The sequence below is a fragment of the Lynx canadensis genome, chromosome F1 (genome assembly GCF_007474595.2).
Source record: "Lynx canadensis isolate LIC74 chromosome F1, mLynCan4.pri.v2, whole genome shotgun sequence".
Taxonomy (NCBI): Eukaryota; Metazoa; Chordata; class Mammalia; order Carnivora; family Felidae; genus Lynx; species Lynx canadensis.
In genome coordinates this window covers 45,022,637-45,042,550 of record NC_044319.2, presented here as the reverse complement: position 1 = coordinate 45,042,550, position 19,914 = coordinate 45,022,637, and the positions used below count along the sequence as shown (strand labels likewise).

Here is a 19,914-nt window from a genome sequence, read left to right as displayed (position 1 = left end):
CTAAATTTAGATGTTGTAATAAGATTGTTTTTCTCCAATGCATAAATTTAATTCATTTTGAGAAATATTCTGAGCTTTCACATGGGCTGTGAAGTCTAAAACTTGATCTGTCCAGTCACCATATAACCCTTAAGTAATTAGGGGATATAAAAGTCATGCTATCTTATTCTTCAGTTCTAAAGAATAACATTCTATTCACTTTTCAATAAGTGGAAGCAAAATTTTCAATTATATTCTTTGATATAACATTACTCAAGTCTGACAAATTGTCTAGCATTCTAACGGTTGTCACAAATCTAAAAAATGCATAATGAACATTTAATTACAGCCTCCTTAAAACTGTTGATCTCAGGATTCTTAACACATGGCCCAAGAAAATAAAAACATTGCTTGAGTGAATAATGGCAGAATGGGCAGCTAGAATTTCAAAACTATTCTATCTTAATCCTTATTAAAATAATTTTATTAATGTGATTTTGTATATTTAAAAATACTACATTTCACCTTAATAGTCAAGAGTTAATGACTGATAGATGGGACAGTCAATGATTAACTATTCCATTAAATCACATGCTTTAAAGTTACAGGATTTACTAACTGTGAAGGTGACCAACAATCAGAGTAACATATTCCACTAATTTATTGTGCACACCAAAGAGATACTGGTACTTTAATGTGCTTTAAAATGATCTTTTTCTAATTTCTAGTACAATTCTCAGTGGTTACAATATACTTCAAACAAATGGGACTTTCAGTACACTGGAAAACGAGGTAAATGCAGTTTCACATTTTCTTACCAAACAACCATAAGAACAAATATGTCTATCAATTAAGAACTTAACAGACTTTGGAAAATGGTACTGTACTATATACTGTATGGTAGGAAATGTCCCTAGTGGGTCTTGGGTAACATTTCATGATAAAAAATAGTAATATTTCTGCAATGAAAAGTAAGAATATTCACTTTAAGGGTTCCTGGGTGGCTCAGTTGGTTAAGCCTTGATTTCGGCTCAAGTCATGATCTCACAGTTCCTCGGATCGAGTCCTTCCTTGGGCTCTGTGCTGACAGCATGGAGCCTGCTTGGGATTTTCTCTCTCCCTCTCTCTCTGCCCCTCCCCAGCTCGTGCACACATGCTTTCTCTCAAAATAAATAAACATGAAAAAAAAAAGAATATTAACTTTAAGTGGAATAATAACATTAAAATCTCACAATTCAAGTGAGATATTTTGGATTTCGGAATTGTGGATAAAGGATTGTGGACAGAAATGTAGTTCCTCTTTGTCAGCAAGAGCAGCATGAGTCCTTGTGTATCCTGTGTTTTTTGAACCAGGAGATTCTGATGTTTATAAAGATTCCCTTAAATAGACACATATAGACGGTGTAGAAGTCTGGCATGGTGATATATCACCAGCTAAAAGGGGGCGGATCCAGCTGTACCCTACTTTCCATGGACTGATTTCTTGAGTCACTGTATGAACCTATGCTTTATTCTCTGTGTTTGTATGAATTCTCCTTCCACCAGTATACAGCTCACCAAAAAGCATACTGTATTCCAGGTCTTTTGTACATGTTACAATTTTAATGATAAATATTCTTCATCATCATTTATCTTCTCAAAGACGTCTGCTAGAGTAGTATTTCCCCTACTCCCACAGACAAAGCAAAATAACTTTTTTTCTATACATTGAATATAAGAAGATACTAAAGACAGACTAGAAAATGAGTTGGCATGAAATCCCATGTAAAGTTAAATACAACTTGAACTTTTTTTAACTTCATGAAATAACAAGGTAGCAAGGCCTAGTTTTTACTTGTGTTTATCCCTCCTACATTCTGATATGAAATATCGGCATTTAATAAAAAATTATCCACAGGATAGGACGGAACTTAACACTTGATAGTATAATCTGAAAAATAATAAATGATTGGGTCTTATATGACTATATATGACTATAAATCTATTAGTTGTTTTTATTAGTTATAAATACATAGTTTCGTCAGAAAATGTTATGATTTGTTTTGAAAAATAGAACCTTCCACTATCATCACTTTTATTTCCTTAGAGTTCATCTGCTTTTGTCTTTTAGCTGGATATGTAGTTTTTATCTCTGTTTTTTTTTATATAGCACGCCTGATAATTTTTTTTTCAGCCTCTGCTTTCATCTATTCACTTCATACTCTGAAGGGAGAGGAATTAATCTTTTCCACTTATTTGAGTACCTTTGCCATCTCCCATCATTTCAAAATTGTTCAAATATAATTTTGGTCAGATCAAAATTGAGGGCATACTATGACTAAATGCAATTTACAGATGAGCTATACAGGAAATGTGATTACTATTGATTTCCTGCAAAATTTTTTTTGTCAGTAGTAATACTGTATTCCTATAGTTAATAACTATCTTATTTTTATTAACTGCTTAATTATGTATGTACTTAATATATCCTAAGGTCTTTGGCAATTGTCTAATCTTTCTGTAAGATATTGAGATATATAAGGTATTCTGTAGATTTCATCTTCCTGAAGAAATCTCTCTGAAACCTTCTGACCCACTCCAGGTTGCTCTTATGCCTAGTGGTCTTTTCAGTGCAATCCTGGGGAGGGATTTCCTTAGCCTCATATTTGTTGCCTGGATTCTACAAAATGTCTGGTTTCTTCCATACCATGATTCCTTTCTCAGTGCATTCATTTCTTTTGGTGGGAGTAGTTTCCTTAGAAAGCAGCCATGGGAAGAATGTTTTTGAAGACAATGCTAAAATATGATTTATCCTACCTTTACACAAGTCTGAAAGGTTTGGCTGAATATAGAATTCTAGTTCAGAATTGGAACTAGAGCTAGTTGGAAACATTCCCTCAACATCTTGAAGGCATTTTTCCATTGTCTTTTGGCTTACGGAGTTGCTGTTGAAAAATCCCAAGTATAGTTTGCATATGACCTACCCCTTGCTCTCCTCCTGAATCTTCTCCTTTCCTTTAATATTCTGAAATTTTATGCTGCTGAGTCTTGATGTGAATTCATTTTAATTCATTATAGTGGGCACTTGGTGACCCTTCTGATTTGAAAATTAACACACTTCTATTCTGGGATTATTCTTAAGTTATTACACTGATATTTCTTCAATTTTCCCGCCTCTCCTCTGTATGGAAGTCTTATCATTCAGATCTTAGACCTCCTGGACTAGTCCTCTAATTTTATCTTTCTTTACTGTTTCCATTTTTGAAATTTTGTTATAGTTTCCTGGTGATTTCTTCAACTTTATGATATGAACTTTTTTACCTCTGGTATTACATTTTCAGTTCCCAAGGTTTTCCTCTTTCCTAAATATTCTTTTAAAAATTTAGTTTCCTGTTCATCTTTCATCCTTGCAATATCTTATCTTTCTAATATTACTGATCACTTTTCAATATATAACTTTACTAATAATATATATTTGACATAGATAATTTTCAAATGTAAAATTCAGATATTTTAGTAAATTTACCAAGTTGTAAAACCATCACCATAAGTGAGTTTCAGGATATTTCCAATACCCCAATAAACCCCATCATGTTCATTAACTGGTTCCCCATTTCCTCCACCTCACCCTGCTTTAGGCAATTATTAATCTGCTTCCTGTCTGCATACATTCACTTTTTATGACATTTCATAAACATGAAATCATACTATATGTGGTTTTTTGTGTCTGCCTTAACATATTTTTTAAACATTTATTTATTTTAATGTTTATTTATTTTTGAGAGAGAGAGAGAGAGAGAGAGAGATAGACAGAGCAAGTGAGCGGGGGGGGGGCGGGCAGAGAGAGAGGGAGACACAGAATCTGAGGCAGACTCTGGGCTCTGAGCTATCAGCACAGAGCCCGACATGGGGCTCAAACCCACCAACTATGACATCATGACCTGAGCTGAAATCAAGAGTCAGATGCTTAACTGACTGAGCCACCCAGGTATCCCTATCATAATATTTTTGAATTCATCAAAGTAACAGTACATATAAGTAGTTTCTTTTTATTGATAAATAGTATTCTGTTGTATGGATATACATTTTGTTTATCTGTTTACTAGTTGATGGACATTTAGGTTGTTTCCAAATTTTGGCTATTATGAACAATGCTTCTAAGAACATTCGTATGCAAATTGCAAATCTTTGCATGGATGTATTTTCATTTGTCTTAGGTAAATACTGAGGAATGCAAGTCTTCATTTTGTGCTTTGAAATTGTCTTCTTCTTCAATGATCTATCCTTCCTACATAATTTTTTTCTTCATGTTTGTTTATTTTGGTGCCTTTGAGTTTCATTCTATTTCTTGACATATGGAATTTTTAGTTGTCTACTCGTATTTAAGAGTAGGGGACTGATAACATTTATTGAAAGCTCCTAGTGAAACATTTTTTATTGAGTTTCATGGTGATCACTGGATCATTGAATATCCCATGTCTACATCTTTAGGCTGTTCACTTGGCTTGGTCAGATTCCCTAGGGAAGACTCTTCTAACCTACTGCTGATGGGTACACTATACAAAATGTACCTTGCACTAAGCTCCCTGAATTTAGTATGTATCACTGCCCTCAACTATGCCTAATGTCTCCCAGTACACAGTATCTGTGTCATCTCTCCATTGAAACAGTCTTCAATCTTTGCCAGTGTGGAGTGAGGGACAGTAATACAGCTATCTGAACTGTCAAGGGGAATGGGGATCTGACAGCTATCCGAAAAGAATACGTTAGACTCTCCAATTCTAATTATTAAATGAAGTTTCTACCTCCTGAAATCTGGTGTCTTTCTTCAGTTAAAGTAAGACAACCTTCGTATTTGAGGCAAAGGTAAATCATTTGAATTCTAACGTGACTTTTCTTGAACCATCTGGTATTTGAGAAAGATGGTGGAATGTATGAGTCATTCTTTCATCTCATCAGAGATGCTAAGGTCTTATTCTTTGTTTTTGTATGGTCAGGAAAAAAAGTTTCCCTCTTCACACAAAATCCAATGTTTTTACTGAGTTATTATTTAATTGATGCCCCTTTAAAAATAAATAAAAGATTAATTTAAAAGATATGCATTTAGTGGCACTTTGCATCTTACAAAACTATGATTGAAGATAGATACTCTTCTTCATGTTATCTAAAACCTTTTAAATAAGAAAGCTTATATTATATGTGTTCTTTTAATAACCAATCTTTCTCAAGATTAATTTTTATCTTTTCATGAATCAGACTATAATTACTATATAATTCAACAGTTCTATTTTTGCCTTACTTGCCAGGAAAGTAAAAGTAGAATTCTGGCTCAACTGTGGCACTAAGTTCATTTTAGATGTAGAATAACATTCATTTCTCGGCCTCTATTAATATATTTTGTTGTCAAAAAATCTTGATGGCTTTATTTTTATCTTTAATTATTTAAGTTGCTTCAATTTTTATACAACAGGCAAAAATATATGTTCCAAAAGATGAGTTGAATTCAATAAAGGAAGACAAGGGGTATCATCTTTATTTAACTCAGTTTCTTTTATTTCCCCAAGAATATATGTTTTCCATATAAGCTAGAGCTTTGGGGATTTATAAACATTTTAATAAAGTGATATTTTTTGTGATGGGAAGAATTGACCAAAATGTAGTGTTAAATGCTGCTTCATGGCAATACAAATACTCTATTATCCCTTCCCTACATATAATGTAAACAGAATAAAACAAAGTCCCTTAATAATATAAAATGATCTGAATATGAACTTGATCAAGGGCAGAATTTACTACATTCAAATTGACAAAGCCTATATGTAAGATAAGAGCATGATAATTCTCTGTTGAATGTAAATTTCCTTTATATTTACCAAGTTCAAAAAAGAAATGGTTAATTGCTTAGGTGTGAAAGCCCTTGTCTTCTATTAAAGGTTTTTAATCAAATAATATTTTTTTGGATCCAGTATTCTTAAAATTTTAGGATTATCTGGCTAAACTATCTTACAAATAGCAGAGACGGCAATAAAGTTCCTTCTAGCACTACTGATCTATAGTGAAAGTGCCAGAAAACACCTCAGAAAAACTGAACTATTTCCTGCTGCCCTCAATATTACTTTTTTAAATGTCAAACCACAAATTTTATCAAATAAACAAAAATCTACTCTTTTACTCATAAAGCTCTTTATATATATATATATATATATATATATATATATATATATATATGGATTCACTTATTTTAACACAAACTGGTAAAATGGCTGCATGGATTACTAAAATGCATATAACTGATCTGAGCCTCACAGTTGAGTTAATTTTGCATAAGACCAGAAATAAATATGGCTAACCAAAATTTCAAATACCTTTAAGGTATTTGAGAAGAAAAATATTTCAAGAATATTTCAAGAAAAAAATATTTCAAAATATTTATATTAAGTAATTTTATAAATATTGGTAGAATAGTACATTTATCCAAAATTTTTATTTCATAAGAGAATATAATTTAAAAAGTGCATGTTATGGGGCGCCTGGGTGGCTCAGTCGGTTAAGCGTCTGACTTTGGCTCAGGTCATGATCTCACAGTTGGTGGGTTCGAGCCCCGCGTCAGGGCTCTGTGCTGACAGCTCAGAGCCTGGAGCCTGTTTCAGAATCTGTGTCTCCCTCTCTCTCTGCCCCTCCCCTGTTCACGCTCTGTCTCTGTCTCAAGAATAAACATTAAAAAAAATTTTTTTTAAGTGCATGTTTTGCCAAGGATTTAAAAATTATTTAGAACAACATTATGGGGCCAGATCAGTGTGAATATGTTTTCAGCTGTATGAGGCCATCAGAAATTTTGTTCTATATTAACAGATTCTATTTTGCTTTTAAAATGACTGAGCTTTCCTCTGGGAAGGTCTGGTACTATTCCTGGAGGGTTTTATCTTGGCTTCAGAGTAGTCTTTAATCTAGAGTTTGAAAAATGTGAGTTTCTTTTTTTTTTTTTTTCAACGTTTATTTATTTTTGGGACAGAGAGAGACAGAGCATGAACGGGGGAGGGGCAGAGAGAGAGGGAGACACAGAATCGGAAACAGGCTCCAGGCTCCGAGTCATCAGCCCAGAGCCTGACGTGGGGCTCGAACTCACGGACCGCGAGATCGTGACCTGGCTGAAGTCGGACGCTTAACCGACTGCGCCACCCAGGCGCCCCGAAAAATGTGAGTTTCAATGCTTACTAACTTCAATTTACTTCCTTCCAAATGTGTGTATATGAAATAAACAGTATATTAGAAAGCTAGATTGCTTGCCCTGAGAAGCTCTCTTATGTGTCAGAAGGTTACTTAAAATTAATTTGCTACCTGACAATCTAGACATGCAAAATCTTAGATCCACAAAACGCATTCAGAACCCAAAGTTCATAAACTCTAGAAGAGCCCCTTAGCCAACAATGTTTTGCGAAATTCTGACATAGTTTACATAAACAAATATTTAAGTTTTTGCCTCTGAGATGACACTACATGTCCAGAAAGCATTCTTTGTCACTTTCTATGACATATTTTTTTTAGAAATCCATTTCTAAAATTAGAAATGGCTATATTTAATCAGGTTAATCATTAAAATGGAATATTTTGGTATTTCCAAACCTCAGATGTAGTAAGTTTCTGGGACTCAGTCCTGTAGATCCCAATGGGAACATCTCCAGTAGAAGAGCACAACTTCTGGTAAAGTCTGGCATAAGTTCTGATCCATAGGTCATCCTCAGTGATTTTCATCTATAAGATATACGAATCATTTACATATTACATTAAAAAAATAAAAATACAGTGGTTGTTTTTCACTTTTTAAACGCAGAATTCATTAAAACTTTGAAATCTCAAAGTGACATTCATAAGTGCTTATCCATGTATGGAACTTAGTCATAGCATTTCACTTCAGCTTATCCCTGGGGTTCCTCAAACTTCAGAAGACCAACCACTCAATTTGTGGCAGCAGGACATTATATTAGTTCAATAGAGTAGACAGTAGTCACATTGTATCAGTTCAATATCGGTAGACAGTAGTCACTGTTAGTTCACCGGGAGATGTTACAAAACGTGTAGACTTTGTGAATGTTGCAATGATTACGGGCTGCTACTAAAGTTTAGCAGGCAGGGTCTGCCAATGTTACAGATGCTACAAGTGCAAAACACACTCCAGCACAAAAAGAAACTGTCCATCCAAAGTCCTAATAACTCTAATAATGAGAAAAAGGTGTAGCAGGATGAGTACGGGGCTCCCAGACAGAAGGCATAATTAAGTACTAGTCATTCTTCACTTATCAAAAATCTTAATAGTTGGCCAGTCACTTCACTGAATATGCCTGGATATAGTGTACTCATTTTGAAACGTCAAACGTCATACGTTAAACGTCATGTCAGAAACTGTCTGTCTCAAATGCCAGCTAGAAAAAAAAGACACTGGTTCTGAATTTTGTATAGAATTGCTATTTTCATGATTATTAACTTAAAATAATGTTTCCCCGAAAATTTTTAAAGAATTAAAAAAAAACTATGATGATATTCTTTGAGCACATATTAGAGGAAAAAAGTGACATATATGAGTTAGTCAAACTATACCACAGATGGATTTCAGAAACATCTCTTAGAACAATCTTCTATTCCAGTGAATATTAACTTACAGAGCAAAGAAACCCTGATCCTGGTGTAGTATCCAATCCCAACAGAAGTCTGGTGATAGAAATCATATAATCCTTTACAAATGACTGCAATATAAACAAAATATGTATTTAATATGTGTATGAAATGTACAGAATAGCTCAGTGAGAACATCTTACCATTAACCAGTAAAAGGTTACTTTCCATAACACATCATTAAGCCCCCACAAAAAAGGAAATAAAAATCTATCCTGTCAGTGTCTTAAATACACAGGTACAGTTAAGATGTCCATAAGGAAACATGGGGAATGATTGTTTTATAGAGTATCCTGATATGCTTAAACTTTATGTATGCTATCAGTCATGATAAAAGTGTTTTTAGATTTTTAATACCAAAAAAACTATGAGTTAAAAAAAATAGAGAATATTAAAAAAAAAAACCTTGAAAACTAAAATTTGCAAGGGGATATTCCAAAGGGTTTCTTTGGGACTAAGCTCTTTGCTAATAGAATAAATTTCTAATATTTCAGTAGGTCTAATTATTAATCATTAATATTTTAGCATTAAATATCATCATCAAACTATTTGATGTGGTAGCATATATTTTGATATGTTGCTAGAATACTACTCAACAGAGCATTAAGTTAACAATGCTTCCAACTTTTTCAATTTATTCTTAGCTCTGAGTGAAAAGAAAAACTTTCAACCAATACTAGTACATTTTCACCATGCCATGTAATTATTTCATAAACTATATAAAATGACTGTCTTGAATTTGATCTTCAAGTGTTAAAAAAAATGAAAAGATTCGGGGCGCCTGGGTGGCGCAGTCGGTTAAGCGTCCGACTTCAGCCAGGTCACGATCTCGCGGTCCGTGAGTTCGAGCCCCGCGTCAGGCTCTGGGCTGATGGCTCAGAGCCTGGAGCCTGTTTCCGATTCTGTGTCTCCCTCTCTCTCTGCCCCTCCCCCGTTCATGCTCTGTCTCTCTCTGTCCCAAAAATAAATAAAAACGTTGAAAAAAAAATTAAAAAAAAAATGAAAAGATTAAATAATTGTCTAGTTATTTTGCATAGCAAAGACTTTTTTTAAAGGTATAATACCTTTTAAATACATTTACTAGACTACTTTGTCCAGTACTTTTTACCAACAGCAAGCATCAGAAAACTAAACTCTCCCACTTAAACGAGCACATAAGGAAACACATCTATTCCCTTATCTCAGGCCAAAGAAATGGCAGTTTGGTTTTAAGGTGTGTTAGTCTTCTTGTAGTTATCAAGAGCAGTGGTGACAAGCACTGTCCAACTTCACTCGTAACTCAGTGTGTGTGCTAAAGAGGACTTTTAAAACACATTCTCAAGAACAAACTGAGGGTTGATGAGGGGGTGGGCGAGAGGGGAAAGTGGGTGATGGGCATGGAGGAGGGCACTTGTTGGGATGAGCACTGGGTGTTGTATGGAAACCAATTTGACAATAAATTATATTTTAAAAATTTTTTAATGTTTTTATTTATTTTTGAGACAGAGAGAGACTGAGCATGAGCAGGGGAGGGGCAGAGAGAGAGGGAGACACAGAATCTGCAGCAGGCTCCAGGCTCCGAGCTGTCAGCACAGAACCCAATGCGGGGCTCGAACTCACAGACTGTGAGATCATGACCTGAGCTGAAGTCGGATGCCCAACCGACTGAGCCACCCAGGCGTCCCAACAATAAATTATATTTAAAAAAAATAAAATAAATACATTCTCAACTACTTAAAACTATTTTCCAAAGTGAAAAATTGAAAGCACTCATGGAAAAGAAAGTAAACTGAGGATTTGGCAAATAACCATTATAAATTATTTTTTTTAATGTTTATTTATTATTGAGAGACAGAGAGAGACAGAGCATGAGCATGGAAGAGGCAGAGAGACAGGGACACAGAATCCGAAGCAGGCTCCAGGCTCTGAGCTGTCAGCACACAGCCTGACACGGGGCTTGAACTCACAAACCACGAGATCATGACCTGAGCTGAAGTCGGACATTCAACCGACTGAGCCACCCAGGCGCCCCCGTTATAAATTATTTTTGAGTCAGATGTGGTAATACAGCTGATTTGTTCACTGTGTTTGTCACTGAAGTATTCCTTATCCAGAGATCATTTGTCCTGTAATGTCATCAGGTCAAAGACAAGAGGTAGGAATGAGCCAAAAAGACAGGGACAGTCCCACCTGATATCACAAAATCCATGCATTCAATCTCATATAATTCAATCACAGAAGAATCTTTTTCAGTTTCCTTTAGTATCTATTTAATTTTATTTTCGATAATACTTTTTTCCCCCACCCCTCCCTGACTCCTCCGCAGATAATACTTATTTTTTTAAGTAGTCTTCACACACAGCACAGAGCCCAACATGAGGGTGGAACTCATGATGCTGAGATCAAGACCTGAGTTGAGACCAAGAGTTGGACGCTTAACAGACTGAGCCACCCAGGAGCCCCATTAGTACTTATTTTTTAATCATTTGTTTTCCAGGTCCACAAAGAGAAAAATTAAGAAAACTATTAAAAATGTACAAGTGATCTGTGTTTCAAGTGGGAAGGAGAAAAAGGATGACTGAGAAGATATTAATAAAGAGAAACAACCTTCTGGTAAGTTAAAAAAAAAAAAAGTACCACAAGAAACTCAAACACTATACAAATATGGACTCATTTACCACAGGGATGAGGTTGTGAGTAATCAAATGAGATGTGCATGGTCTGAAGATGCGGGTTCACACTAACCATGGGATAATTTATCTTTCTGAGCCCTTGTGTCTCCTCTATTGTGATTGATAACACTGCCTATATCAGAGTTTTCTTTGAGGAAGCAAATGATATTATGTCTAGAATAGAATTACATTAATAGTAAATCACTGTACAATTCTAGTCATTAATAATAGTTCTTAAATACATAATATAAACATTTATCCACAAGAGGATGGGTTCAAATCATTAACCAAAAAAATTAGATGGCATTTAGTATATATCTTAAGAATACACGCATGCTTGTTATATAATTTTAGAAATTTACTTATAATTTCTAATATCTTTTTTAACCCATAAATGACTACTCTTTACCTATCTGAAAAATGAAACATAACATATCTTGTCTGATGTCAGGCAAAGCTAGACAGTTACTACTTTGAAAATTATTGTTCTAGTTCATGCTTTCGGTGCTAGCTTCAGAAAACACCAACTTCCTACATTTGTATTTACAACAACAACAAAAAAAATAAGGTATAAATGAAGAGAAAGAAATAACCACTGCTTTCCACTTCTATAGAACAGTCTCCCTTCTATTTCCCCCATATATTAGCCTTTCTAGTGAGATTTTATTGAAACATAAGATACCAGGGCTAAGAAATCTGAAAAACATTGGTACATAAGGACATCCACCATTTGACTGCTAGTGACATAAAATCTTCAGTTTCAGGATTGCTCTTCAATCCCCTAAGAGATCAGAAGTGTATGTGTGGGAATGGTGTGTGGGGGTGGAGGTCCCCCTCTTGGAGTGCCCAGATAATGTGTCTGGAAACTTCAGGGTGAACAGGAGTGTTTATTCTCCTCTGTTGCATTTGTTCCTGGACTCATCTGGCATAAGCAGATGGTTTGTGACATTGCTAGAGGCATATTCAGGGGCATAATTAGCCCGAAGGCCAGCTCTAACTATCTTCAGATTAGTTTATTCAGTCAAGCATTGCAGAAGAGGGTACATAAAATACATAATCAAAAAGAAAATAGCACAACAAAATGTTTGAATACGTAATTTGAGATTAAAGCTATCAAGTAATTTAAAGCTCCATGAACACCTTTTTTCTCTTAATAGAAACATTTATAAATTGTCTGATTACTTGAGTCAGAGAATATGAAATGTTACTGCTGTTCAGTTTCTGGTAGCCTTAAAAAAAGATTAAAATATATTGGTGCAAAATAACATCTCTAAATATCTTAGCTATGATCAAATGACAACGTTAACTTTGACGTTCAGGAACAAACTAAATGTGTTTTAGATGTTGCAAAATCTTTTTAATATATTTTCTAAGGTATGCAATAATTAATGGATATTTAAAACATCCTTGGTTTATCAGTTTATTGACATCAATTTGGTGTCTTATTTCCAAAAAATGTGCATTATGAAGAAGGGTGTCTTTTTTTTTACTGTAATCATTTTTTTCTTAGCTTCTTTTTTTTAGTGTGGTAATATGCTGAGAGTAATAGGCAAAATGTATTAAAATGTCACAGTAAACACTGTAGGACACTGATGCTAAAGAATGACTAAAAATTATTTCATAGATTATTCTGAAAAATAGTGTTTTTCTTACAAAATATTTCACAGGCACATTTGTCATGAACCACACAAAATAAAACACTGAATTACTTCCAAAGCCAATTTTAAGGTAACACTGCATGAGAAACACTAGAGGGATTATTCATTTAATAAAATCTAAGTGAGATTAGGATAAATACGGTAGAGAGAAAAGAAGGAAACACCACATACCTGATACAGAAGTGTGTCCAACATACTGATGCTGAACACCCTCCCAGCAGCAAAAGGAAGTCGAAACATAAAGGCCAAATTAGAACCTTTCTCTCGTTCTTTCTGTTCAGAAATTTGAAATGGAAAAATTTGTGAGGATTCTAGATTTTACGTTTTTCTGCTTATGTTTTCCTGATACATGTGAAGAAGATATTTTCATTAAACGGTTGGTGGCTACACATGTACATGACTTCACACATTGTGGTAAGTGTATGTAACTGCATTTTTAATACGTCCCTTTATTTTTCATGACCAAGTTTTCTTCACCAGTTAAAGTACCCAATAATTAAGGAAGGTTAATCCTCTCATATGTTAAACATGTGTTTACTCTTTCAAATTTTTATTTAAATTCCAGTTAGTTAACATACAGTGTAATATTGGTTTCAGGTGCAGAATTTAGTGATTCAACACTTACTTAGACACTGGGTGCTCATCACAAGTGCCCTCCTTAGTCTCCATCACCTGTTTCACCCATCCCCCACCCACCTGTCCTCTGGTAACCACCAGTTTGTTCTCTAGGTTAAAAATATTTACTCTTCATATATATTTCTGCAAAAGACTTGAGGTAATATAATAAAAAGAACAAACACAATAAAGGACTTAATAAAATGTAAAAAAAAAACCTAAAACCACGTAAAGTATCATAACACCTGGAAGCTTCGCTTTTGGATATTCTCCTATGTGAGGACACAAAAATAGGCAGGTAGGAGCCACCACATCCAGGGGTTTCCAACTTTCGGTCATCTGAGTTTTCATTTCTCTAAATACCTTTAAGTTGTGCCCAGCCACACCAAACTGCAGCTAAGTTCTTTAAATGCCAAAAAGGAGGAGGAGGAGGAGGAAGAGGAGGAGGAGGAAGAGGAGGAGGAGGAGGAGGAGGAGGAGGAGGAGGAGGAGGAGAAGGAGAAGAAGAAGAAGAAGAAGAAGAAGAAGAAGAAGAAGAAGAAGAAGAAGAAGAAGAAGAAGAAAGAAAGAAAAGAAAAGAAAAGAAAAGAAAAGAAAAGAAAAGAAACGAAACTGTGTGTGTGTGTATTATGTGTGTGTGTGTATCACAGTGTATGGGAGTTTCTTTTGAAAATTTTTGTTGCAATTAACTTCCCTTAATAAATGAAGACATGAGAGCAAATGCTTGTGTAAGACTGTAAGGGGCTTCTTAAGAACGGAAGTTAATCTTTTACTTAGCCAACAGTAATCTCAAAAATGCTGGTTTCATTTGTTGCCACCTTTCCTTGGAAAAGATAGATACAGCTAAGCAAATAAAAAACTCATATCTTAGCTCTAATCAAATGACAACGTTAACTTTGGTGTTTAAGGCAAAGGAAGTAAGCTCCCATTTCCAAAGTAGCAAATCTGGAGGAAGGGAAGGAGAGCCTCCCATACCCCGATTTGAAGACTGTGTGCAAAAGACTACTGCTCAAAGAATGAAAGAGGACTACTTCCCTTGCTTATTGTGAAGGCATGAGGGTGATCTGACCCCTGGGATTCCCCTGGACAAACAAATGAGGTCTGTCCAAGAGGACAGATGAGGCTCTTGGACAGATGAGACCCTTCCAAGTAGTGACACGAGTTATTACACCACATCCATCCCATCCATCTGGTTGAGAAGACTGTCTAGACTATAAGAATATCCTCACTTGAGATTGTAGGGAGAGGGCAAAAGGAAAAATAAGCAAGTGATGCCCCAATTTTTGTCTGTGTCCATTACATCCTAGTATATTCTCTAATTTAGGAGGCAAGGTGTCGAGAACGCTTAGTTTGAACAGTACGTGTAGGTGGTTTGGAGATGACTTCTCAGTTCTTCCCAGCATGGATATTGATGAGTCAGCTTGGCTGTCTGGTGAGATATGAAAATTCCTTCCCCAGATTAAGATTCTACCTCACAGTGGATAATATTCTCATCTTAGAGAATTCACTGTTCTTAATGTCAGCTCTGAAAATCCTCCTCATTCTCTAAATGGTTATTATGCTTTACACACTCAGAAAACACTTTCTTATTGAGGGATGCTGCCCTTCTGTGTATGTGAACAATTCTGCATTTGTGATTTACTCTCTTTTTTAGTATTAACTTCCCTGATAGTGGAGAAAAAACACTGAAGATCCTATAATAAAATTTTTGAGTCCTACTAATTTTTAAGTTACATAAAAAAGTAAGAGCTCAAGTAACTCATTCCATCTTGATGAGAATACATTCCACAATTTCTTTCCTCTAGACAAAGAAGAAGTTGGATTAATTTCTTAAACCTCCCTTTTATAAATGCCATTTTATACATGGGGGAAAAAATTATACATGACTAACACTTAGTCTTACCATCCACTCCAGTGTCATTCTTTTTTTTTTTTAATTTTTTTAATGTTTATTTATTTTTTTGAGAAAGAGAGAGACAGAGTGTGAGCGGGGGAGGGGCAGAGAGAGAGAGAGAGGGAGACACAGAACCCAAATCAGGCTACAGTCTCTGAGCTGTCAGCACAGAGCCCGATGCGGGGCTGGAACTCACAAGCTGTAGATCACGACCTGAGCCGCAGTCAGACGCTTAACTGACTGAGCCACCCAGGCGCCCCTCCAGCATGATTCTTGGGACAGTATCATTTATCTACGCCTCTGTCTCTCAAAAACAACACATACACTAGCAGTTATACATTGGCAGTGCACAGTCCAATTGAAACTGCAGGAGTGTCATTTGGCCTGCGTGAATTTACTGAGGCTAAGTTCCAACACTTAGAACCTAAGAGTCTAAATTTCTGATTCCTTTTACATTTGGAAAATCTGATATCATAGGTCATGTCAACAACTAGCCATAATTGAAAGCATCTGCTTCCTTTTAGATTCATTCTTTCTTACATATGATTCACTTGATTCATCTGTATCACCTGGTTGTACGGTCAGGCTCTTGGTTTCCACTTTGGAAGATAAGACACGTAGTTGGAAATGAGTCAAGAGATCTGTTAGCTCATATCTTGTTTAAACAGTAACTTATATCAGAAATAATATAGTAAACTAAAAACACATTTACAATGTGTGTTAAATTAAGGGGGGAAAAAGGGAAAAAAAAGCTTTGACTATTCCCATGGCTTCGGAAAAAACAAAGCAGTGCAATCAAGAAACACTTATCCATTAACTGTTATGTATCAGGCACTGAACTGGGTTGATGGGATGCAAAGATGATTAACAGAAGATTCCAATTTTGCAGGTATTCATAGTTTTGCTTAACAGACAGACTTAAAATCAAGTATTTACAAAGCCATGTGATGTGAGCCTGTAGAAGTCTAAGTATTAAAGAAGCCTCACGAGGATGCAGATGGTGTCGTAGATGAAGTGACATCAGAGCAGAGCCTTAAAAGGCAAATTTGCCAAACAAACAGGAAGCAATTATGCATTCCATGTGCATGATCTTATTCTGCTTTTTTACAGAATAAGAGATCTAAAATATTTACAGTTTCATTAGCTTTGGTTTTGAGAAAAGCAACAGCTATTCCTTCTTGTGCTTTTATAAACTATAAAATAAACTACCTGTATGTACTTTTCAAAAATAAAGGTAAGTTCAGTACCATTTAATGTTGTTCAAAAGTTATAGTTCATAAAACACAAGTATCCTTTTAAAAATTAGTAAAATAAGGTAAATCAACAATAATTCCCATGACAAGGGAAGGTCTGAAAAACAAAACAGCATGTGACATGCAGATATCTCACTGAAAAGAGATCAAGAATTAGAACCAAATAAAATGTCTGCAGAAGCAGCTGATAGTTCATGCTGGGGGAAATTTTGGAACAGGAAAGGTTAGAAAATACCACTGACACAATAATTACAGGAGAAATTCCACTCTGACTAGGTTATCAGCATAGACATGATGTTTTGAAGGATACCTGAAGAAAGACTTTGCCCAGGGGTACCTGGGTGGCTCAGTCAGTTAAGCATCTGACACTTGATTTTGGCCCAGGTCATCATCTCACATTTTATGAGATCGAGGCCTGCATTGAGCCCGGCACTGACAACTCAGAGCCTGCTTGGGATTCTCTCTCTCCTCTCTCCCTGCTTCTCACCCCATTTGTGCTCTCTCTCAAAAATAAATAAACATTAAAAAGGTATTAATAATTATCCACATAAATAACATTTTATCACTCCTCTAGAGTGGATCAGGTAATGCTTTTCTACATTCAAAAGAAATAGAAACTAATACCAATATTTTCTTCAAATTCTTTGTGGACCAGTAAGGGAAAAGGTAAATATTTGCTTAAAAACAGGATAAAAATCTTTCCTAATGAATCAAATCTCATGTAGGCAGCTAACACCAAACTTGCATTCAGCCATTCTAGTACTTTGATTATGAACAAATAGTAGTCCAATTATTTGCACACACAAAAAAGTAAGGCCATGTGTTTTGTCTGTTCCTATATATCTATCTGTTCCTCCCGTCACATTACAAATTCCAAGTATTTATTCTATTGGAAACCTCTAGCATTTAGTAAGGTATTTGGCTCATAATTGGTGCTTAGTAAATATTTATTGGCTTCAGTTTAAATTGAGAACATGAAAAATTTGCCTTCTTGCTTTTTCACAGTTGATATGTTGAACAAATAATTCTGATAGTCTTCACTTATTTCTCCCAGAAGCTATCTCCAATTTTTATCATTTTGCTCTATCACTGACTACAAAATGATATGATTTGCAGACATGACTCTTTGCAGTCTGACACCAGTTCTGTGACACCAACTGGATGTCCTACAATTGAATTCAATTATGACACTACCCAGAGTTGACTCAGACCCCAGAGGTTAAGGGGCCTCAGTCCCACAAGACTACCCTCAGCCACAAGTCCTATGTGTCTCCAAGGCAACTGTACTTCTGTTCAGACTGCTATAAATTTGGGGCTTTCCACAGTCCCCTCAGTTTTGATAATTTGCTAGAATGCTCACAGAACTCATGAAAATGCTATATTTAATAATTATCATTTGGTTATAAAGAATGAAAATGAATAGTGGATAAAAAAGGACACAGGGCAAATCTGGAAGGATCGTGAGCATAGCAGCTTCTGTCCCGATGAAGTCAGGACATGCTGCTTTCTTGGTACATCAATATGTTGACCTACCAGGAAGCTCTCGAATCCTCGTTTTTCAAGTTTTTATCAGTTTCATTATGTAGCCACGATTAATTAAGTCATTAGTCATGTGATTAAACTCAATGTCCAGCCCCTCTTCTGTCCCTGGAGGTTTGAAAGGTGATGAAGATATTGAAAGTTTCAATATTCTAATCATGAGGTTGCTTTTTCTGGTTCTCATGCTGAAGCTATCTCCTCTATCAGTTGCCTCCTTAGCATAAAATCAGGTATGGTTGAAAGATATGAACAACAAAAGACACTCCTAAATTCCAAGATTTTTTGAAGCTCTGCATTAGGAACCAGGGACAAAGACCAAACATATATATATATAGTTATTATTATACCACACTATTAAACTCATATTTTCATTACTTTGCCTCTTACATTAGTGTGCAATTACCATATGATTGCTCAAGTGTAATTATGATCATTATTGAGGAATGGTGATAGTTCCAAAGCCATTTTAAAGGAAGCAGTTTTAAAGCAAATTGCGTCATCTGCATGAATAAAAGGCTTTTTTATGAAATGCATCAAAACAAGAGAGATGAAATAAGTCTTCAGAGGGAAATGAGATAGAAATTTCTCTTTTCCATATTGCTGTCCTCCTCTTTTGTTTCCTTATTATCTGTCACATTTTTCATCTCTGCTTAGCTCCAATACTGTGTTTCTGATGCTGTTACACTTACTTTGTTAGGGGAAGTCTCAATGACCCAACATGACCAATGTCCAAATGTGGGAAGTAATATTGGGAAAACACTGGCAGTAATGGGAATATCCAGGACAAAAAGAATATTGTAAAGCAAAACAACTCAGGAACAAAAGTGGATAATAACAAAAGAAAGATCAGATGATGGGAAAATGCCAACTAAAGCACTAATGTTCAGAAAATGTCTTGATTATATACATTTGAAAAAAAATCAGTGATATATTGCATATGACAGAGAATGTTGACTGTCCACCAAAATCTTTTGCCCAATTCTTCTGAGGCACATGACTGAACTACATTTCCCAGTCTCCCTTGAAGTTGGTGTGGACACACGATTGAGTTCTAGCCAATGGCATATGGGTGGAAGTTTATTTGCCATTCCCAGTCCTGGCTCATAAAAACTTCTATCTGTTTAATATTGGTGTATATATACTGTTATTTGCTTGCTGTCTTTCGTTGGGCATTACAAGGACAGTAGTAGTTCAGGCAAGAATTAGTTTCAAGTAGAGACTAAAAATAAACAGCTGAGAGATTAGGAGCCTCCAATATTTAAAAATTGTGTACTTCTAAATGCCAACAACACAGGAGACAAAACTGAAACAAGGCATTGAACAACAAAGTCGAACCCAACACTATTGTCTCAATAACCTCAAGGCAGCTTCCAAGGAGATAGAGAGATGCATGGATTGAGGAGACGAAGAAATAAATACTCAAAAATTATATTTTAAGAAGGAATTTTGAGGACAGTCTGGCCATAAAAATTTATGGAAGTAAGTATACCAGAAGTTTATCAAGTTTTTGAGAGAAATTAGCAGACTAGTCTGAAAAATCTTTAGACTTTAAATGTCTTGGGAAAAAAGTGCTTTCATAAGCTTAAAGATCTTTAGATTTTTTTCAAATTTGCATAAGCAATAAGCAAGACACAAAATTCACACAGGCTGCAAGAAGTATGTACTCCCAAAGTGAC

At 35.4% G+C, this 19,914-nt stretch overlaps 1 protein-coding gene across 1 annotated transcript in view; it reads right to left on the bottom strand.

The window, feature by feature from the left end:
- Positions 1-19,914, bottom strand: part of KCNT2 (potassium sodium-activated channel subfamily T member 2) — a 198,164-nt gene that overhangs the window by 43,134 nt on the left and 135,116 nt on the right. The window contains exons 15-17 of the mRNA XM_032591711.1: positions 13,109-13,210; positions 8,616-8,699; positions 7,582-7,710 (exon numbers count right to left, since the gene is read on the bottom strand). Of these exons, the coding sequence (XP_032447602.1) occupies positions 7,582-7,710; positions 8,616-8,699; positions 13,109-13,210 (315 nt within the window). The remainder of the gene's footprint in view (positions 1-7,581; positions 7,711-8,615; positions 8,700-13,108; positions 13,211-19,914) is intronic.